The 21,912-nt window shown below is 45.0% G+C and overlaps 1 protein-coding gene across 1 annotated transcript in view; it reads left to right on the top strand.

Moving 5' to 3' along the window:
* Positions 1 to 21,912, top strand: part of LOC133353311 (plectin-like) — a 125,476-nt gene that overhangs the window by 33,623 nt on the left and 69,941 nt on the right. The window contains 4 exon segments of the mRNA XM_061569448.1: positions 2,539 to 2,628; positions 3,706 to 3,741; positions 8,828 to 8,905; positions 9,913 to 10,005. Of these exon segments, the coding sequence (XP_061425432.1) occupies positions 2,539 to 2,628; positions 3,706 to 3,741; positions 8,828 to 8,905; positions 9,913 to 10,005 (297 nt within the window).

The raw sequence follows: 21,912 nt of genomic DNA, 5'->3' as shown, positions 1-21,912 counted from the left end.
CGTATCCACTGAAACAAACCATGGCAGATGCGGATGCATGATGCACAAATGCCAAAATAAAAAAAAAACTCTCCAGTAGTGGTGCAACTGTGGTCATCCAGAACAGACCGCACAACGTATGACGACGCAATTCCCAATCCACAAATACGACGGAGACATCACAGCGATGATGATGATATACACCGCTGCTCCTTATCTGGCTTGACCACTTGAATGTGAAATCGTAGTCGTTGCTCTGCGTCTACACGCAGATTTGCGAATCTGTTTGCAACCGGCTTTGCTATAAACGAGGCGGCGTGTGGAGGAGCAGCGGCAACATCCAACCTGCAGCAGTGGCACGATGCACAGAAACAGCAACAGCAGCAGCAGTTGTGGTTCATGAAGCCTTATCTGGAAGCAGATTCTCCTGATATGCTTCAAGCTTCTTCAATCCCAGTGGGGCTTAGTGACACCCAGTCATACCCGAGTGAAGTTGAACTATCTGAAGCAGGGCTGCGGAAAACTGTCATCTAAGTAAATGTACAGTTCTAAGTGGACAACCATTACCATAGTGATAGGGATAGTGATATAGGTAGTGATATGGGTTGGGGTAGTGATTGTGGTAGTGATAGGGGTTGGGGTAGGAGTTGGGGTAGTGATAGGGATTGGGGTAGTGATAGGGGTAGTTATAGGGGTAGTGATAGTGGTAAGGGTAGTGATAGGGGTCGTGATAGGGGTCGTGATAGGGGTTGGGGTAGTGGTAGGGGTTGGGGTAGTGATAGGGGTTGGGGTAGTGGTAGGGGTTGGGGTTGTGATAGGGGTTGGGGTAGTGGTAGGGGTTGGGGTAGTGATAGGGGTTGGGGTAGTGGTAGGGGTTGGGGTAGTGATAGGGGTTGGGGTAGTGATAGGGGTTGGGGTAGTGGTAGGTGTTGGGGTAGTGGTAGGGGTTGGGGTCGTGATAGGGGGAGGGGTAGTGATAGTGGTAAGGGTAGTGATAAGGGTCGTGATAGGGGTCGTGATAGGGGTTGGGGTAGTGATAGGGGTTGGGGTAGTGATAGGGGTTGGGGTAGTGGTAGGGGTTGGGGTAGTGATAGGGGTTGGGGTAGTGATCGGGGTTGGGGTAGTGGTAGGTGTTGGGGTAGTGATAGGGGTTGGGGTAGTGATAGGGGTTGTTTTAAGGGAGGAACCAAAGCAGGTTAGTGAATATGATTGTTTAATGTGCTCCCACAATGAAAATTCTGACTGTTACTCTTCAAATAACTAACTTGTGTGCTCTGGCATGTCATATCACCCTCCCAAGCTACACTTGTATTTTTGCTGTAACTTCTAGTTAACGAGCCCCTAAAAATACCAATGACCCAGCACTGCTCATACAAACATAGCCTCAATTAATTGCGTCACAACCATTTGATTTTATTATGGCAACAGCTTAGTCCAGAAAGATCGTGTGAGTAGCATTTGATACGAGTGTTGAATGCACAAGCAGCTGAATACAAAGACCGCATTTCTGGATGGCAGGGTCATTCGGAGTTTATTTGCTCCTTTAATTTACAAGTTCTGTGCTACAACAACATCCTGTTTTTTTAGCCAGGAGGATGCTGATTTATTTAATCCGAACAGATACTTTGAGTTCACTTCGCTTCCAAGGCAAAAAAACAACAGTTAAAACTTAATTAGCATTTCTCCTTGCATACTGCCCTTACATATTATCAAAAGTAATACTAGTCCAATGACTAGTAAGTGGATATTTTAAGTAAGTATGTATGTTTAGTTCTTTCGCACCGTACGTAGCCAACCGTGCTAATCGGAGGTGCAATTTTAAGAGCCAAATTAATCTTCTTGGTTCTTTCGGTAAAGTCACGTAGAAGGGAAATAATAAAATAATACAAATAAAACATTATAAAATACAATTATCATGACGTTTCGGCCACAACGTAAGCAGCCGTCCTCAGGTGAAGAACAGGTCTGTCAGAAAGACAGCGTCTGAATGAACACCACCAAGCTTGGAAAGAACCAAGAAGATGAATGCCTTCAGTGTCGAAAGCTTTAAATAGAGCCAAATTAACTTAGAATCAAACGTCTTGCTTTTGCGAAATTCTGGCGATTAGGTGGAAATTGCTGAAGCGGACGAGTCGTCGTTTGTATGCACCTCTGACTTATTTTGCACCGTCCATAGCCAACCCTGTTGACATCGGGCAACGCACAGGCTGCTAGCCCGCCGTAGTGATTGAGAAGACGTCGGCAAAGGCGGCGACGATGAGCCGGTGGCCCGTTCGGTTAATCTAACGATTCTAGATTTGAAGCTTTCGTGACTGCAATATTCTTAGGTTTTTTCGGTAAAGTCCGTCTTCAGGTAGAACCGTCAAGCAACGATAGCTGTATCACTTGATACAGCTATCGTGCTGTGACGGTTCCACCTGAAGACGAAGGCTTGTGTTGCCTCCGAAACGTCGTGATTAAAATTTAATTTTTATTTTACTTTTATTAATTTTAATTTAATTTTTTTTACCTACGTGACTTTAATCGAACGATGCTCGCTTTTCCTCCCTTGGGTTGCAGGTGCGGAAGCACGTGAACGACATGTACGAAGACCTCCGGGACGGTCACAACCTCATCTCTCTGCTGGAAGTGCTGTCAGGAGAGAAGCTGGTATGCACGCGGCGGGTGTTACCTCTTTTCACTCGCCCTGTCGTGCCTCGCCGTTGGTCAGGCCCCGATTGGGGGGGGGGGGCAATCCGAGGAGGGAAAACACGATGAAGTCGAAAATAAAAAAAAAACTCGACACATTCGTCAACAACACACGGTGGTCTTAAGAGAGAGGGGTAAAAAATATTTAAAAAAATCGGCGACGTTTTGGGCAATGGGCCTCCTTCATAGCACACCGATTATATGTTGTTTCTTCTTTTGACACGTGATGGAAAAAAAAACACCACTTGCGTTTAACCCGCATGCCCCACTGCAATGTTGATGCTCGGGAAGAACAGTGAATCCGATTCAGCATGCGCTCAATGCGGATACACCGCACTCACCAAACCGCCGTGAGAATCATCGCATATTTGTCCTCTTTGAGCTGTGTTGGCTGCACACCCGGCCTGCCATGGGCTGAGATCCTTCCACCTTCTTGCACACTCCTATGTTGACTGATATAAACGTTGTGCCCTCCTGTATGTAGTACATTGACTGTGATGTATGAGTTGCACCCTCCTGTATGGCATACATTGACTCTGATGTACGTTGCACCATCTTGAATGTGGTGCACTTGCTCTGACATGCATGCCTGCTGAATGGACTTTTTACGCACTCATTGTTTATCCATTAACACTCGCAAACTGTGGCTTCAGGCTTCTGCTGCAGTAACATTTCCTTGAAACCCACCACTCTTTATAACAATCCTTTAATTGGAATACCGCGCAATCGCTTGCTGCAGACAGCGCAGAGACATTGCAGGCTTCACCACCGTTGTGAGAAATCGCTTTGCATTCATTCAGCACTCGGAACAAATGCCGTAAAAAGAAATGAGAGTCGTGACACAGTTATACATTGGCGTACAAACCCGGTTGTTATAAAGAGATGTTTCTGTAATTTTCTTTAGAATCTTTTTTTTTTCACTTTAATGTTCACAGTGTGTTTCTCTTGCTTGCCTGGCCTTTGCCCTGTGACCCTTTTGTACTCTGCCTCTGGCTGCTATTATCGCCCTTTGACCTTTGCCGCTGCTACCTGATGCAGCCAAGGGAACGTGATATTTTCAAGCAATTGCGACTGGTAAGTCCCTCGGATGGGGAAATAAAACAAAACATCGATTGCTGTGAAATCATACAACGACGAACAGTGACATGTCCAGGTATGAAAAAATAAGAATAGGTTTGACCTTAAATGGCAATAAAGCAGGTGTTAAGATGTTCAAATTCTTAGGTTTTTTCGGTAAAGTCACGTAGGTAAAAACATCAAAATTAATGAAAATAAAATTAAAAAAAAAATCACGACCTTTCGGATTTTTTGTTTAATTTTATTTTCATTAATTTTGATGTTTTTACCTACGTGACTTTACCGAAAAAAACCTAAGAATATGAATCCTTGCAGTCACGAAAGCTTCAAATCAAGATGTTCAAACACCAAATAGAAACCTTATGCAAGGAATCCAGTCTTGTAGTGAACATGCATGCCTGCATGTCTACATGTTCACCACAAGCACGTGTGGTTAATGCAGACTTGATTCCTTGCAAAATCTTTCTGTTTGGCGTTTGAACATCTTAATAGCTGTTTTATTGCCAGAAAGGGTAAAAAGCGTTTTTTTATATTTTGATACTGGAAAACAGGTCCCATTTTGTAGTGACATATCCAGTTACGGTACGTTCAAATCACCAACAAAAGGCAAGGAATTATGTTTTTAATTCAAACAGGCAAGACATCACATTATCTGTTTGAATTTTACTTTTCGGGGAAAAATGCACACCTTGGCAAAATGTTTAAAAGAAGTCAACGAGGCAATCTTCTGGCCGCACTTCATAATTACTCACAGGTCTAATGACTATAATCATTATGAAATCTTCTTCAGTAATTCACCCTCAAGGCTTCCATGATGAGCCGATACTCGTGCATTGGTTGTCAATCCAAACGAGATGTTCTCTACAGAAGCTTGTTTTATTTTTATATTTTAATACCATAAGAAAGTGCAGTATACACTCTAGTGTATTATACGCAGCACGTCATATACATTATGTCAACCGGAGGAGGCGAGTATAAATGAAAAATACCTAAAAAAAGGATTTTTTCTTAATATCTAAGTTTATATTGTTTTAAGCACTATCTGGTTATTAGAATTGTAGTTTTGTTTATGAACAGTTGCAGCTCTTATTTAACAGATTCCACAGATGATGTCTGTTTGATAATAAAAAAACAACTAAGCATGATATGAAGTATACAAGCAAAAGTAGATCTTTAATCCATATACACATTAATTAAAATACGTCAATTCATCAGCCGATGGGCATCCCGGACTAATGTTTTATCGACAAATTTGTTTCCGTAGGAAAATTTCTGGACCGATTGTGACATTCCGAGTTTCAACAGCAGAGTCAGGCGAATTGAACGATTGATGCTTAGTTGTGAGATGTTATAGGCATTGGGCGCTCCATCAGACGTTAACTTGTGAGGTCTCATTTCTGCCGTCTTGAAGTCCTGCTCCAAAATGAAATACGAAAGAGACATGCGCATTTAGCTGATCACATTTATTTGCCCCGACATTATTACGAAGGCCATTAACATTTTGTTGTTCGATTGCATTTTCACAAACAGCCCCTTTGTAACCCACGCATCCTGTGACCTCACCCATTTGCTTACGGTGACAGCGCTGTCACGATACTGTGTTTCACCTCATGCGTTTCATCTCAGCATCACCTTCACATAAATCCTCAACTGCTTCACCCAAGCACAGCCAATGTCGTACGTGTTTCCATTCGCGGCAGGCTCCTAATTGCCATGGTAACATTACACCATCCCCTACGTTGTGCGTGCCGAGTGGATCCCTTTTATCGAGTTAGGGTGGTACAGAGTTTAATTGGAACGGAACTGAGGATTAGTACAGTGCCGTAATTAGCGTGCGTGACCACTCTAACAGTGATCTAATGGGAGGCCTAATCTAAAAGAGTTCCCCGCCCTGCCGCGTGGATATGTCACACAGCATGCCAGAACCGTGGGTGTTTTATGGATTTTAATTGGTTTCCTTCCAAGTCATTGGATTCCCAGCCGCTGTTGCGAGCTTCTTCCAATTCCCATCGCTTCACTTGTCTGTGCTGCTCATTGCGCCATCCGCTCATGCACTTTGGGACACAATTTCATGGCACCCCGCCCATTAACTAGCTCGCCTAGTATATAGGAGGTCGTTGGTTCGACCCCGACCCTAACGCCTGCTGTATATGTGGTTGTGTGGATTTTTCTCCGGGTCCTCCAGTGTTTTCCCCACCACATTTAGAATCGATGTCACCACGCGTTTTCGAGTAGTTGGTTGCTGCTGTAAATTTCCACGTGACGATGGGCCAACTTCGTTGAGCGATCATTTTTGACGGCCAGGTCGCTTCTGAGAAAGAGCTACGCAGCTCAGCGTGGGCCTTACCTGGTGAAATAAAGAAGAATAAAGAGAGCCCTCATTCTGTTCCACCACCTTCATTTACCACGACGGTGGGAGGGCGGGCGGGCGAGCGGGCGCAGTGAGACTGGTCCAGTGTTCCATGGATTTTGGCACCGCAGGAACGGGGCAACAGCGCGAGGCGGTGGCGGTAAATTAACGCATCGCGAACTCTCTTTTGGAGGACCCTGGGAGTGCTTGGGTGGAGAACGTTCAACGATTTTTAACAGGCAAAAAATGGCGCCCACCCCCCACCCCACCCCCCGCCTTCCTTTCAAGTGGAGCCAGGCATCTCTTGAATTGACCTACAAGAACATTCAGAAGCGGCGCACTGCATCATTGCCCCATTGCGAGGCCCGCTGAGAGGGACATTGCCTTGCATTTCGGGGGCCGTTGGGCTGTTTTATAATTGCCCACTGGTAATTATGGCTACACAAAGCACACCATTTACGTGTCCCATTGGCAGCGGTGTTCTCGCTTAATCATCAGCTTCTCACATCTGCTGAAACGTGTTCGTGTGAAGTACAGCATTGCATTTTGCAGTAGTGCTACATCCACGTGAATTGCTAACGGAAGAGCTGCATCTGAATGTTGTATTGGATGTCATTTGCAAGTTCTGGAGTTGCAAGACATGACACTTCAACCAGTTCGTGTTTTTTTTTATTTTCATTCGAGCCGCAATGACAGCGAATAATAAACATTTTGCATTGGACAACTTTGTGCCATCCACATTCGGTAGAAGACACTTATATGAATGTGTATATATTGTGGTTCCAGCTAGGCAAGGCAACACAGTCTGCCTCGGGTCTACTCGTCCCAGCCGATAACAATGTGCGGTGCGAATTTACAAATGGAACACGAAGGCCGCATGTGGTGGTCGTGATGATGATGATGCTGCACCAGCGCTGGGCTCCACCAGACCAGTTCTCCGTGGACGCTGCTGCGTGCGCCCGTCTGGTAGGGACGGAGCTCGTACGGTGAAGCTGCTGCCAGCAACATTCCGGCTTCTCAATTAGTTCACGTGCGAGCAAGTCACCTAAGGCTGGAACAACAACCATGAGATGGAATCTGTTGCCTTCCTCCCTCGACCTGGAGGCACGAACTGCCACCACCTGCTCCGGGTGCATTGTGGGGGCTTTCGTGAATGCAACAGCAGCAGTGTCAGCAACAGTGTCGTTTTAGTCAGGCATTGAATGCGCTTTCTTCTTCAGCACGTGCAAAGCTAATCCAAGTAACGGCACTGTTTAAAGCCCGCCTCGAGACGCATTTATTTTTCTTGCTTTAGGTTTCCTGAATCGCCTTCTCTACCTTTTTTTTCCTTACTTTGGCGAACGATTTCTTTATTTGGGATGTACAGCGCCTTGAGTACCTTGCAGAAAGGCGTTTTCCAAATGTAATTGAGTATTCATATTGTTATATACAGTCCTTGTCCAGGTGCAGCATTGTGGTAATGATGTGTACATTCACGAACTGAAATTGACTTTATTACGCTGCATCGGATGGTGCATGTCACAATCGATTCTTTCCATTTACACCATTTAAAAGTGACGGCTCACGTACACACGCAGAACACCATTCGCGGTGCACCACGATGGAAAAAAAAGGCTATTTATTATAATTGAGATGAGCTGCTAACAAATGCATCTCTTTGCAAAATGCATGAACAATTACAGTAAAGCGAACATACAGTGCAAGATTCGCAATTGATTGTTGGGGTCGGTTCGCGTAAGTGCGTCAGTAAAAATGTGTGTCGCAAAACCCTCTTCCACCCGACAGCCGATTCAAAGTTGTCACGTGACAAACGTCTCGATACATTTTTGCGTCAGCAGCACCGCCGGTAGTTTTTGGAGCACCGCATTAGAGCCATAAAATCGTACACCTGACAAAATCACCCATCAGAGGTTTGCCCATATTTGGTCATTGCGGATTGTTAACCGAGATTTAATTGTATTGATTCCACTCAGTCGATCCATAATAAACAAACATAAAAAATACCGGGCTAATAATCATTTGTGGGTTTAATCTCAGTGTCGATTAATTGTTAAATCAATCCATGGATCGAGTAATGATGTAACATGCCCCCTTCATTTGATTGGCTAATATCAGAAAGATTGGTGATTCCATTGCAGTCAGCTTTGATTGTGACCACAATGTCCTTCAGAACTTTATTTGAACAACTTGGCACCACGATTCGCTGGCAGATATACAGCCAGCATCATCCGGCAGTTTCCAGAAACTATTTATGGAAACTGCCTGACAGCTTCATTCATTAGCTTGTGTTGGATGGAGGAGGGATTACGATGCACATTTTACTGACACAATCTGACCCAGCAATCGATTATGAAACGTAATATTGGTTGCCAAAACGCTGCTACGTACGGTGCGAAAGAAGTTCAAAGTACATACGCGCAATGGCACACTGGCTTATCACAGTGTTACTTTTGCGACGAATCGAGTATGATGTTATCGTCACAATGCCTTTGGCAATTGATACGTGCCCCCAACGAGGTAAGCTCGGCATGAAACGGTTACCCGGTACGGTGAAAATCAGCAATGGCAACCAGCCGTGTGTGACGTTGGCCACACCGCATCACAGTGCGGCGAGTTAGTGTTTAATAGATGTTTGCAGATACGGTATTGTTGGAAGTATGGGGATCTGCGTGTACTTGTAACAGATGCCGTGCTCTAACATGCTAAGTGTGGTGGTTGTGCTGCTGCTTTCAGCCTCGTGAGAAAGGCCGCATGAGGTTCCATCGTCTCCACAACGTCCAGATAGCCCTCGACTTCCTGCGTCTTCGCCAGGTGATTCCGCTGCGCAGAGCCACGTGCTCGTAGCGACACACGAGTCACGATGTCTCATGAATTACACTGGTCAACACACTTTTTCTGGCATAAGGTATTCCAACGGTTTTAAGGTAATTTTGGGGTGCCGATTCCAAATCTGGCATCAGTTTTTGTCTATTACATCAGGTTTTTGAGATATCAAATATTGCATTTTCAATAAAAACTGCAGAAGAAACATTAAATAAATGTGGATATCTACATAAAATTATATTATAAACACACTATCCTAAAAATGCAGCACCATATTTTAACACTAAAGCAGTCACTGACTTGCAACAACTTGCAATCATAAGTGACAGAGTTAATTCAGGGTAAAATCAATGAAAATGGGGTATGCCGATAGCATAAAAATGAGATGTGATAGAGCAAATCTGAGATCAGATTTGGAATCAGCACCCTGAAATTAGTCTAAAACAGCTGCAAAAGTCCAGGCCAGAAAAAAATGTTTTGTTGTTGTTGACCAGGGTTATCTTAAGAGCTTGTGTGTAAAGCCTTATTTAACAACTGAGATAGCATCCGTGCTGCAAACTCATTGCTCAGGCTCAAGTTCAAGCTCATGACCTTCTCCTCTGCCTTTGACTATCCCATCTCTTATCAGAATCAGAATGTTAATTTTGTCCTAGAGAAATCCGATGAGCTCTTTTTCGCAGATGTCCAGTAGGGGCATGTCATAAAGTTACAAACAACAAACAATAGGAAAAAAACCGATAGGAAGTGCAAAGTTTAGGTTAAGGTAAGCAATTCACTAAAGATATATGGAAAATATACCACTTAAATATATATAGTACACATACAGGATATATTATATTCATGATCATCAGCTGTGATCATCTATGGAATGCTGGATACACACTGCCATCACAATCCATCTTCCTGGCATGCATGAGCTCTTCTCATCACTGCGTCTGGAGATTGCGTTGGTACTTTGGCCCTCTGTAAGTCCAGACTGTAATTGTAACGCGCAGATCAAGCTGGTGAACATCCGGAGCGATGACATCGCGGACGGAAACCCCAAGCTCACCCTTGGGCTCATCTGGACCATCATCCTTCACTTCCAGGTCAGAGGGCAACACGTGGAATGTTCAATATTGATGATGGCTTGCTTTCTCACCTGCGAATTCTGTTACCTCTTCAGTTAGAATACTTGAATGATTTGTCTTTTTTATGTGTATTGATTTGGAGGTCATTTCATGCCATTTGAATTGCAAAATATATATTGGATGTGGCGGCTTTTAAATAAACATTCATTGCGTCACATGGGATTTGTTTTGAATGTTTATTTTTGTTACAAATCATTGTTTTAACCCTTTGTTAACAATTTCAATGACGTTGGGCTCAATTGCCTTTAAATCGAACGATGTCATTTGTTTTTACTTATTCTCGTGCATATTTAGAATACACAACAGTATAATACTTTGTATCGCAGGCACCGCTATTATCATCACTGCTCTGTTATTCACAACTGCGATGAGCACGGTTGGCTACGTACGGTGTGAAAGAAGTTCAACATACGTGCATGCAGCTCTATCAACCCACCTGGCCTCTGTGGGGGGAGAAATGTTAACTGCTTTGTTAAAGAGAGGGATGCATTTTTTCCCAACTATTGCCTGAATATCATTACACCTCCTTTACCAGTACCAAAATATAATAATAGGGTTTTTCCCCATTTTTCTGGCAACAAGACTGAAACCTTTTTACAAGGAATCATGTCTGCATTAACCACAATGCTTGTGGTCAAAATGCAAACAAAAAAAACACTGATAATATATGCATTGTCCTTGAAACTGATTGGTCCACACCAGAGACGGCTTTGTGTGTTTTTTGTTTGCATTTTGTATTGTGGTTAATGCACACATGATTCCTTGTAAACAGGTTTCAGATTTGTTGCCACAAAAAATGGGAAAAACCCTATTATTATATTTTGGTACTGGCAAACGAGGTCTAATGATGTAGATATTTACCCCGAGCCATCATTACTTTGATAGTGCATTGTCTTTGAGCTGTACGCCTTTTGGCGGCCTCTGGTCTAGCACCAATTGAGACGAGGCTCAAAAGAAAGCTGTCTCTGGTGTGGACCAATCAGTTTCAAAGACAATGCATTTATTATCAGTGTGTTTTTTGTTTGCATTTTAACCACAAGCATTGTAGTTAACGCACACATGATTCCTTGTAAAAAGGTTTCAGTCTTGTTGCCAGAAAAAAGGGGAAAACCCATATTATTATTATATTTCATGAATACTTCACTTCGGTCTCGAATGCATCGTCGCTATCACGGACCACTTTCCAATGCGCAAATACTCGGAACGGCTTCGACAAGCGAGAAGACTTTACGCGAGGAGGCGCGACATCGACTGTTAACTCTCAACGTTCTTGCCGGAGAGATGGCAACGTGCGAGGAGCGCACACAAGCAATGGAAATTGTGTCAAAGGGGGAGGTGAAATAACAGACAATGAAGGAGGCTTCTCACCCCCGGGGTGGGTTCCAGCAGAGTCATTACTGGCAACAGGAATTCCGCTGCGGGCAGAACACAAGACGGATCTTGCCTCGGCGTTAGCGTTCACTCTGCCAAGACAAGGGGAGTCATCCTTCGTCTTTATTGGAACGTATTTTTGGCGGGAGAGGAAAAAGGCCTATTTTAGCTGTTGTGACAAAAAAATCAACCGGAGGTTTGCTTTAACGCATATATTCATGCATTTGGCGAGTGGAACTTCATCCTGGCTCATAGGTATGTATGCAGCCGGATAAATATGTCTGGAACGTACGTGTAATGTGAAAATGTCGTGCATTGAACAAATATACAACAAAGACAAAGATTCTAGATTTGAAGCTTTCGTGACTGCAAGGATTCATACTCTTAGTTCTTTCGGTAAAGTCACGTAGGTAAAAAATAAAATTTAAAATTAATAAAAAATAAAATCACGACGTTTCGGAGACCTTGATACAGAGTTTCTGCTGTGACAGTTTCACCTGAAGACGGAAGCTTGTGTTGCCTCCGAAACGTCGTGATTTTATTGTTTTTATTTTTTATTAATTTTAATTTAATTTTTTACCTACGTGACTTTACCGAAAGAACTAAGAGTAAAGACAAAGATCCCCCGTGTAGCCTTTTAACAGACTTGTGGCAAGTGCTGTTATTGAGGACCTGTGAGAGCTGGCACGGCGCACGAAGGAGTGGCTGGCCTGCATCACGCCCGCCCGCCCACCTTTGTCTCTAAAGTGGTGATGTTAACACACCACACCTGTAACTCATTTAAGGTTGAGTCGACGTAAGCGAGGCCCGGCACCAGTTCATACATTCACCACGGCTATCGGTCGTGAGCGGGAACTGAACTCGGGTCGCCGGGTTCGTAGCCCAGTGTCCCTAACCACATATGCACCGACAGTAATTGCCCACACGTAGGCCTCAAGCTAACGGACTGAGCCATTTTGTCGACACTTGAATGGTTCATCTTCTTGGTTCTTTCGGTAAAGTCACGTAGAATGGAAATAATAAAATAATAAAAATAAAACAATAAAATAATTTACACGACGTTTCGGCCACAACGCAAGCAGCCGTCCTCAGGTGGAGAACAGGTCTGTCTTCCCGAAACGTCGTGAGAATTATTTTATTATGTTTTATTTTTATTATTTTATTATTTCCCTTCTACGTGACTTTACCGAAAGATCCAAGAAGATGAATCCCTGCAGTCACGAAAGCTTTCAATCGAAACCTAAATGGTTGTCTGACAACTGTGCAACACAATGACGGACGCTTGTGTTGCGCCCGAAACGTCGTGATTTATTTTATTTTATACCTACGTGACTTTACCGAAAGAACCAAAGAGTAAGGCCATAGTCGGTATCACTTAATCTTGATTGCATTCAGCTATGCATGCCCCTTCGAAGACGTCACATTACAATTGTTGCATGGCTGAACACTCACATGGCCATTCAAACGATTTTAGCATCTATCATCCTAACTGCTGTTGCCTTCTAATATTTAGGGTCCCCAATACCTGGACATATACCTCACTCAGTCAGCCCTTGGCCTATCAAGACAGTGAAGGCTTACTGGAGTAAAGTGCAACAGCATACCGGTGCCAGATCTCAGCACAAACCAATTCCTGCCACACCCGAACATAGCATGCCAATTCTCGGATTGTCTGGGTCAAATCCAGATAGGTGGCAACTCAAACTGTACAATGTCACCGATCATATCAGCCTCAAAAGTCCCATACGGTGAATGTATGGTTACCGGTGAAGTGGTTTGAACCCGGAATGTAATTTGCAATGTATGTTAAAGAGGGTTTGTTGCAGCATAACTCCTCGTCGGTGTTTTGCACAACTCCCTCCTGCTAGTGGTCACATTTCTGTGGTCAGAACATAAAATGGGCGGGTGGACTAAAGAGGAGCTTAGACGTGTGTGTGTGAATTCCAGCCGGGCGTTTTCTAACAGGAAATAAATAACAAATACGTGCACGCATTGAGATAATGCTACCTTTCAAACTGCGACTTGCTCTCGGCCACAAGCTGAAAGCAAAACAATTGGAGCATGAGGCTATGTGGTCCCCCGTTTCTACCGAGCGCAGTGTGATTAACCGGAACAGTGGGGGCAAGGGGAGGCAAGCGGATCGACTCCTGACACTGAAACATTGTACGGTGGTGAGCACCGAGCGACAGTTAGTCCGAGGGGAAACAAGAAGGATAAACCCAGACATCGCGCTGATGTGACTTTATTTCCTGCTCTGTGTGATTACATTAGTCCCCTTTGTCCCCCTCATCCTTCCCTTACCCGTTAATCTGCTGCTCGCGTCCGTAAGTATGCACGTTGAATTTATTTTTGCGCCGTACGTAGCCAACCGTGCTAATCGGAGGTGCGGGGGGAAGGACAACAACCTAAAGGCAGTTCTAAAGAAATTCGTTTTTAATCTAGATTTTAAAGTGCACAGTTCCAGTGGCTTCCTAATATCGGTAGGAAGAGCATTCCAGACGGCCGCAGAAGTGCATATTAAAGCGTGGAATGCAGTGACCGTCTTTGTTCGATGGTGAGCCAAATGCCACTGCCCCTACTGCGGTAAGGCAATTTAACACGTAAGCTTTCGCGACCAATATCATCCATGATACAGGTTTTTTTGGTTTTGAACTCGTAAACATATAAATGTGTCGATAAACCCGCCACCACCCGACACAGCCAACTAGTAAGGGTTTGTCATGTAAATAGAACGTGCCAATTCGTCACTAGTACAGCACTAACCGGTGTGTTGGAGAGCAACGCCACAACATTTACAATCTGAGTACGATGTCTCGCCAGTAATTACAACGGGCTTCATCAGGCGACCGCCACATTTGTGGAGAAATCCTCCCGTTTCGTTCCCTAAATAGAGGGGCAGGTGTGATGACGTCACTTGTGGTAGGGCAGTGACCCCAAGTGCCTCCAAGTGGGGCCCCCAATTTTGAGTGTGCATTGTTTCCGGGGTTTGTCACGTGTTCGTGATGTCCGTGCTCTGGGTTTTACTTCATAACATAGATAACAGAGGTCGACAAGCTTCTAGAGATCTGTGGGCGGGAGGGGGGTGGGAGAGCTTCTACTCTCGAGCGTTTTGGTGACAGCATCACAATCGTGTCGTTGGTACGTTCCTCGATTAGTCTGTTCATCGTTTGCGCGGTCGTGTTCGATCCAAAACCTTTGCACTTCAGCGAAGTAATCCATAACTAAGTTGATTCTCGCATGAACGATAGCCACGCATGCATTTTGTCTACATTTCTCTTTGTTTCACGACATCCATGCCTCTTGTTTATATCTGTAGCGCCCTACTTGTCCAGGGGTAGGAGGCATTGCTGGTAGAGGCAGGACAGCTAAAGAGATCAAATAAATGAAGACATTTATATACAAAATCAAAACACGTTCCTTCGGAGTGGGCAAGTAGGAACTTGGTTGGACAGCGCATTCGTGCACGACAGACAGACAAATAATCCCTGGTGGGGAGTGTGGAACCTGTTGTTCCTGTGTACAAGATCACTTGACTTGAGGTAGCCAGGCAGCCAGCCAGGTAGCCAGCCCCCTTAACTATCGGCCCCTCCCCCTTGCTTAGGGACCTCCCATTACCCCCCCTCCCTTAGGCCCCTCCCCTGACCCTCCTCCCTTAGGCCCCTCCCCTGACCAACCCCCCATATCCTTAGGCCCCTCCCCTGACCCTCATCTCTTAGGCACCTCCCCTCTCAGTACCCGGCAGTAGGTCTCCACCAATCAAAGAGCTGTTTGTAAGGTCTCCACCAATCAAAGAGCTGTGTGTATTATATATTTATTTATGCACGACAGACAGTCAGACAGACAATAAATCCCTGGTGGGCAGTGTGGAACATTGTTCCTACCTGTATAACTTCCAACCCTACCCTCACAATGTCTGTGCTGCCATCTGATTGGATCTCATCAGTAGCCCCCCTGAAGATGACGTCTGCTTAGGGCCCCATTTCACGTGCACCATCCACCAATGCAATCTACAAGGTAAAAGTATAAAGCATTGGAAATTAGAATTGTTGTTTGGGGCCGTCCATAAATGACGTCACGCACCTATGGGGGGGGGTCAGACATTTGTGACGATGTGTGACGAGGGGAGGGGGGTTGAGAAATGTGACGTCACATCAAAATGTGCAACTTTAAATAAATATAGACAACACGTTTTACTTAATTAAATATACTTTTTAATAAATGTTTTCTCCTACAACATCAGAGTGCAGCGCCACATTAAATACGCACTACAATGACAATAGTTTAAAGCGATTTGAAGCATGTTTTTTTTGGGGGGGGGGGGGAGCAGAGCTTTGTGACGTCATATTTGAGGGGGGGTCTGACTTTTTGTGACATCGTGTGACGAAGTGGGGGGGGGTGGGGGTAGGGGGTAAAAAATCGCGTGACGTCATTTATGGACGGCCCCTTTTGCAATAACCCAAATGTGGAACATTTCCACTATATTCTCCACAGTATCAGAGGTGGCATTCAATCATTCTTGTGTATTTTCGTCGCAGCTCTTTAAGATATTATAAAGAACATGGGGCTCTCCAATTGGGTCATACGCACAGTGACATAGTTTGAGAGGTCTACTTTCAAACAATTGGCTTTTTCGCTATTTGAATACCCCTTGTAGACACGGACGCACAACACAGCTTGGCAAAATCATCGATAATAACGGGCACAATAGTTTTGCAACTTGGTTTTATGAGGTCCACCTATTAAATTACCTTTATAAAGTGACCTAGATTTGACATTGCTATTAAAAGCTCCAAGACTGTAAAAATTGCATTTGTACAAAGCACGCCGCGAAAAACAGTAATAATGCAATGTAAGGTTTCTAAAATAAGAGCCTTGGATTAGTGATGACCTCGTAGTGGCCTTACGCACCACTCCCCTCCATTCTATACAAACTAGCAAATGGTCCGATGTCGTAAAGATTTTACAACGTCTCTGGGAAATCTTTAGGGAAACCTATATCATAGTCACAACATTGGGGTTATAGAGTTTCCATTGAATGTTTGTGAGGTCTCACATTTCCCCACTCAACGCACCCTTCAAACATATTTCTAACGTTATCTCCCCCTCCCTTTGGCCTTGCACTCACTTCACAAAAACGCCTCTGCAACCCCGACTTGCAAACATTCAGCAAAAGAAGCACAGGTGTACACACACATACATTCTGTTGCCACTTGTTAATGTGCCCGGCAAAGTATGTGGGTGGAGCTGTTTTTTTTAAAGATTAATCGGTGCCTAAGCCGTAAGGAATGAAGCACTCAAACGTATACTAACCGCAGCAGATTACACAACATATTCACATTTTCTGAAATAATCAACGGGCATCTATCTTGCATCAAGAATTATGAACACCGCGCTCTATTTTTCTCTTTGATAATAAAAATGAAACAGTGGAAGCGATTTCTGCCTCAAATGATCACTGAGGTGGTGCCCATCTCCTGCTTACAGCCCAGAGCCAGTGGTGGACATTCCACATTCCTCTGGTGGGGTGAGTCTCTCCAGAGCACAACCACTGCTCAATTCCCCCACAAATATGGTACTAATTTTATCGACCCCGGAGGGATTATGGGGCCGAGTTAACCCCCAATCAGGGTCTGATTGGGAACACAATTATGCATGCGTTATGCGGAAGGTCTTTAACGCCGCTTGTTATATACCGCGCATAGTTCGTCATGATGTCCAACGTTTCGCTGCACGTACTGGGTGCTTCTTCAGGAGCTACACGCGATTACTGGGTGAGAACTCCCAGGAGCAAGGTCGTCGGAAATTAAATTTTCGCATTTTTTTTTTGTAGAGCGAGCATGGTGGGATGATGCCAACCGATGAGTGAAATGAGATGGTGCGGGGGAGAACGGGCGTGTGGGCGGGCGAGATGGGAGTAAAATGAACTGCAATCGAATTAAGGGCCGCGGAATTTTGGGGATTTAGGAGGGAAAGACCGAACGGGCGTGGCTGGCTGTATCCAAGGCTCTTGCGGGAGCATTCTTTGAGGACGGACACACCTTGGCTGGGGGAACAAGAGGCGTGTCCGGCGCGGTTGGAGCTTGTACACACGGGGCTGTCGGAGGCGGGGGAGGCAGTCAGCGTGACAACGGTGCAGTTTCGCGAGAGGCGTGACCGCACCGGGCACTCGTCCGAGGGCTGCACGCTGCCAACGAAAAAAAAAACCTACCACACACGAAGGGGGCGTCTTGTTTTTGGTAGCTAATATGCGGGGGGGGAGGGGGTGGACATCCACTGCTGGATTATTTTTTTCCGCCCGAGGACGACCGCTTTGTGTTACGACCGAAACGTCGTGATATATTATTTTAATTTTGTTTTATTTTTTCTACCTACGTGACTTTACCGAAAGAACTGAAGAGTATGGATTCCTGCAGTCACGAAAGCTTCAAATCAAGATTAAAACTATTAACTATGTTTTTGTATTTTAACCAGCTAAGGCCTGCGCTGTATAGTTTATAGCAAGCATTTCAACTGTTTGCTTATTTTACTAGGTCAAGCCTAACTGAGCTGTATAGCTCTTTTTTTTAGAAGCAAACCTAGCCGCAAATGGTAGTAGCCCAAAGATGTTGGCTATCGTGTGGAAATTTACAGCAGCCAAATACTCTAAAAGCGTATTTCTAAATGTGGAGGGCAAAACCAGAGGACCCGGAGAAAAATCCACGCAACCACGGGGAGAGAGACACGCAAACTCCACATATACAGCACGCCTCAGGGTAGGGATGCATTAGATGACCTCCTGCATACCAGGCGAGGTAGTTGACATCTCGCCACGGAGCCAGATTCGCGTTGGTCACAGCGTCCTGTTGTTACAGCAGAGGTCACAACCGGGTACCTGATACCCGTACCCTACCCGATACCCGGCTACCCGTACCCGGCCGGGTACGGGTACCCGTTTGCGACCCTGGTGCGGCCGGGTACGGGTACGGGTAGGCCGTGAGTCACTGGTGAGTCACCGTTTGTCACTCATTTCCCAACGTCTTGTCTCTTCTCACAATTCAAGTTCCTAGAATCAACCCACCCGCGCCTGCAACATGGCTTCATCCCAGAGGTCGCAATTGGGTACCCTCACCCATACCCTACCCAATACCCGGCCGGGTACGGGTAGCCGGGTATCGGATAGGGTACGGGTACCCGTTTGCGACCCTGGTGCGGCCGGGTACGGCTACGGGTAAGGAATCAAAACCCGTTTGCGACCTCTGTGATACAGTCGCATTTACAACAACGCTCGCTTTGGGATTCCGCACCCGGGTGAAAATGTTATAGCCGTGTCCTCGTTCGCACAGCGCAGGGATGCCTGCCGCCATGGTGTTTTGGGCTAGGACACTGGACCTTAATCCAGATACTCTTAGTTCTTTCGGTAAAGTCACGTAGGTAAAAAATTAAATTGAAATTAATAAAAAATAAAAACAATAAAATCACGACGTTTCGGAGGCAACACAAGCTTCCATCTTTAGGTGAAACTGTCACAGCAATTTTTGCTGTGACAGTTTCACCTGAAGATTTTTGCTGTGACAGTTTCACCTGAAGACGGAAGCTTGTGTTGCCTCCGAAACGTCGTGATTTTTTGTATTTTTTATTAATTTAATTTCATTTTTTACCTACGTGACTTTACCGAAAGAACTAAGAGTATGAATCCTTGCAGTCACGAAAGCTTCAAATCTAGAACTGAATCCAGATGTCCCAAAAGTTGAAACGGTGGGTATTGTTTTGTTTTTAAATCCCCCTTCAACTTCTGTCCACACTGCAGGTGATGGTGTCAAGTTGGGATGGGGTGTGGTCCTCCCCCCCACCTCTTCAAAGATATCTTGGCCAGTGTTGAGGAGTTATTGAGCTCCCTCTAGTGGATGGCCCTCCCACTAGCAATTGCACCAGCAAAAACATTGCAAAGCTGCACATTTACCTGCCGCGTAGTACTCTGTGGCAGCAGGACACTGGCTAGTGCAGCGCACTATTATTTTAAACGTTCGTACTTGTAATAAAGCTGCTTGTCTACGTGCCTCTTCTCTGTCAGTGACCTTACGGGTGGTGGATGAGAGGCGGAACGACCTTTGCATTCTTTGAAATCCTTCCCTGCAGCTCCTGAGATGCTACTCCACACCCATCGCAAACTGCGCCAAATGCTCACGCTCGCTTAACCCCATCAACATACCTCTCCCAGTCCTAATTCAGAATAGGGTGACTTCTTAGAAAGCTTTCATCCAGCTCAACTTTCTAGCAGGGCTGTCATCTTCATTTGAGGAGTCGTCCAGGACATAGCCCTCCCAACTTCCCCTGCCCGTAATAACCCACAGAGTCACATTGTCCAGTAATTAAGATCCGTAAACGTCGAGAAAACCCATCGTAACAGAAACATGAGTGCAGGCCGGAAATCAAATAGTTTCCCGTAACACACGACATTGTGCCCTGAATGTACAACAGCTCCCGGGCCTCATGAATTTTGCGAAAACCACGAGTTGCTGAAGAACTGCATTGTGGTCATCTTGGCTTTAAGGCACCATTAATACATTGAGAAAATGTGACAAATTGGCAAGATTTGTCGGTAGTGAGCATTGAAAACTGTACTGTACTGATGAGGCATTTGTCTTACTGCTGCTTGTTGGCATCAATGATGAATATGTCAGCATGTCATGGAAGGAGATATCACAGAACTACTTCTGAGATCCCTTCAAGTGATTTATCAACATTAGGTGCACTGAAATGTTCACACGTGCCTTGCATTAGAGGGATATCCATTACTTATCAATGAAATGTAATGATGATGTATTTTTCAGGTAGAATATCAGTCAAACTCAGTGATGAAACCTAACTCAAGATATGTTTTGTGAACCCACTGGTGACTAGGCTAAGACCATCAACTCACTACACTTCAGAACCTGATTTAACCACGGGTGGTTACCTGGATTCGAACCCAGGATCTCAGCAGGGCCAGCCCTCTGCTGTGACACCTCAACCACCCAGCCACCTCACTGTTTTTTTATTTTTAGACAGAAAAGTCTGTCTCATTTTCTTTCTCTCCTGTACATTCCCACGGGAGGCTGAAACCTATAGGTTAATCGATCACATGTGGCTGGGTGAACTCACCAACAGTGCATTATGTCTCAGAGACTCCCAAGCACATCGCATAATAGGTCTTAAATCAACTGTGACAATGTCTATGTGCGAGGATAAAAACTAAAACGACTAGAGTACGAAGTAAAGGCTGGTGCAATGTATTCACACTAAAACTAAACGATAAACCATTTTTTTTATTTAACCAGGTAAGGCTCATTAAGCTCTAGAGCTCTTTTTCAGAAGCGACCTGGCCACAAATGATAGCTCAACGAAGTGGCTTATCATGTGAAAATGTATAGCAACCAAATACTATAAACGCATGTTCCTAAATGTGGAGGGAAAAAAACGGATGACCCGGAGAACAATCTTTGCGACCACTGGGAGGAGCAATAACTCAAAATATACAGGCATTGTCAGGGTCGGGATCAAACTCGCGACCTCCTGTATGCTTGGCGAGGTAGTTGACATCTAACCACCGTGCCTCCTCTCCCCCACCATTGTCGATCATGCGACAATGTGCTCAAAGCACGGAGCCAGATTCGCGTTGGTCACAGCGTCCAGTTACAGTCGTCTGACAGCAACGCTCGCTTCAAGATGCTGCACTCTGTTAAAATGTTATAGCCGTGGCCTCGTTCGCACAGCGAAGGGATGCCGTCATGGTGTGATGGGCTAGTACACTGGACCTCAATCCAGATGTCCCAACAGTTGAAACGGTGGGGATTGTTTAAAAAAAATCCCCTTCGACCTCTGCCAATACAGCAGGTTGGGTGTGGTGGGGTAAAGTGTTGAGGAGATATCTGTCCAGCGTTGAAGGAGATCCCGGCCAGAGGTAGCAGGTTTGATTCTTCTGCCAAGGGAAGGTTGTGACCTTGGGAAAGTATTTACCCAAAGTTTGCTTCTTCACCCAGCGAATAGATTTCCTGCGCGGTTAAAGTGTGGGGTCTCTGCCCGCATTGCTGTTGAGGGTTCGAGTCAATTTCAAACGGGCACGGTTGATCCCAGCAAGCACGGTGAGCGGCGGAGACCAAAATAGTAACCATTTCATAAGGCCTGCTTGGAGCACAACTTTAACTAGCTCTTATATACGACAGTAGTTCTTCCTACTGTTAAATAAACAAGGCACTCCTTTACCTATCCAATAGTCACAACCGTACCTGTGAAATCGAACACGCTTGGCTCAAGACACGCCCAGCCATAATGTCCTAATGCAGGACGGTATGAAGGTTTTTACTGCCACCTATTGAGATAAATAAAATTGGCTAGAGCGTTGCATGTAGCTGATGTCTAACTAATTTTCATGGCTCCAGTGTTTAATTATTATTTTTTGGGCAAATTTGCTACCATGATGTCATCATAATTGTCCAATTAGTCGTATTATTTTACACCAGATTTACAACCCGGCTT

The sequence above is a fragment of the Lethenteron reissneri genome, chromosome 43, assembly GCF_015708825.2.
Source record: "Lethenteron reissneri isolate LAM-NWPU_2019-01 chromosome 43, ASM1570882v1, whole genome shotgun sequence".
NCBI classification, from domain to species: domain Eukaryota; kingdom Metazoa; phylum Chordata; class Hyperoartia; order Petromyzontiformes; family Petromyzontidae; genus Lethenteron; species Lethenteron reissneri.
The sequence above is the reverse complement of the archived record's forward strand: the minus strand, read 5'-3'. Positions and strand labels throughout refer to the sequence as shown.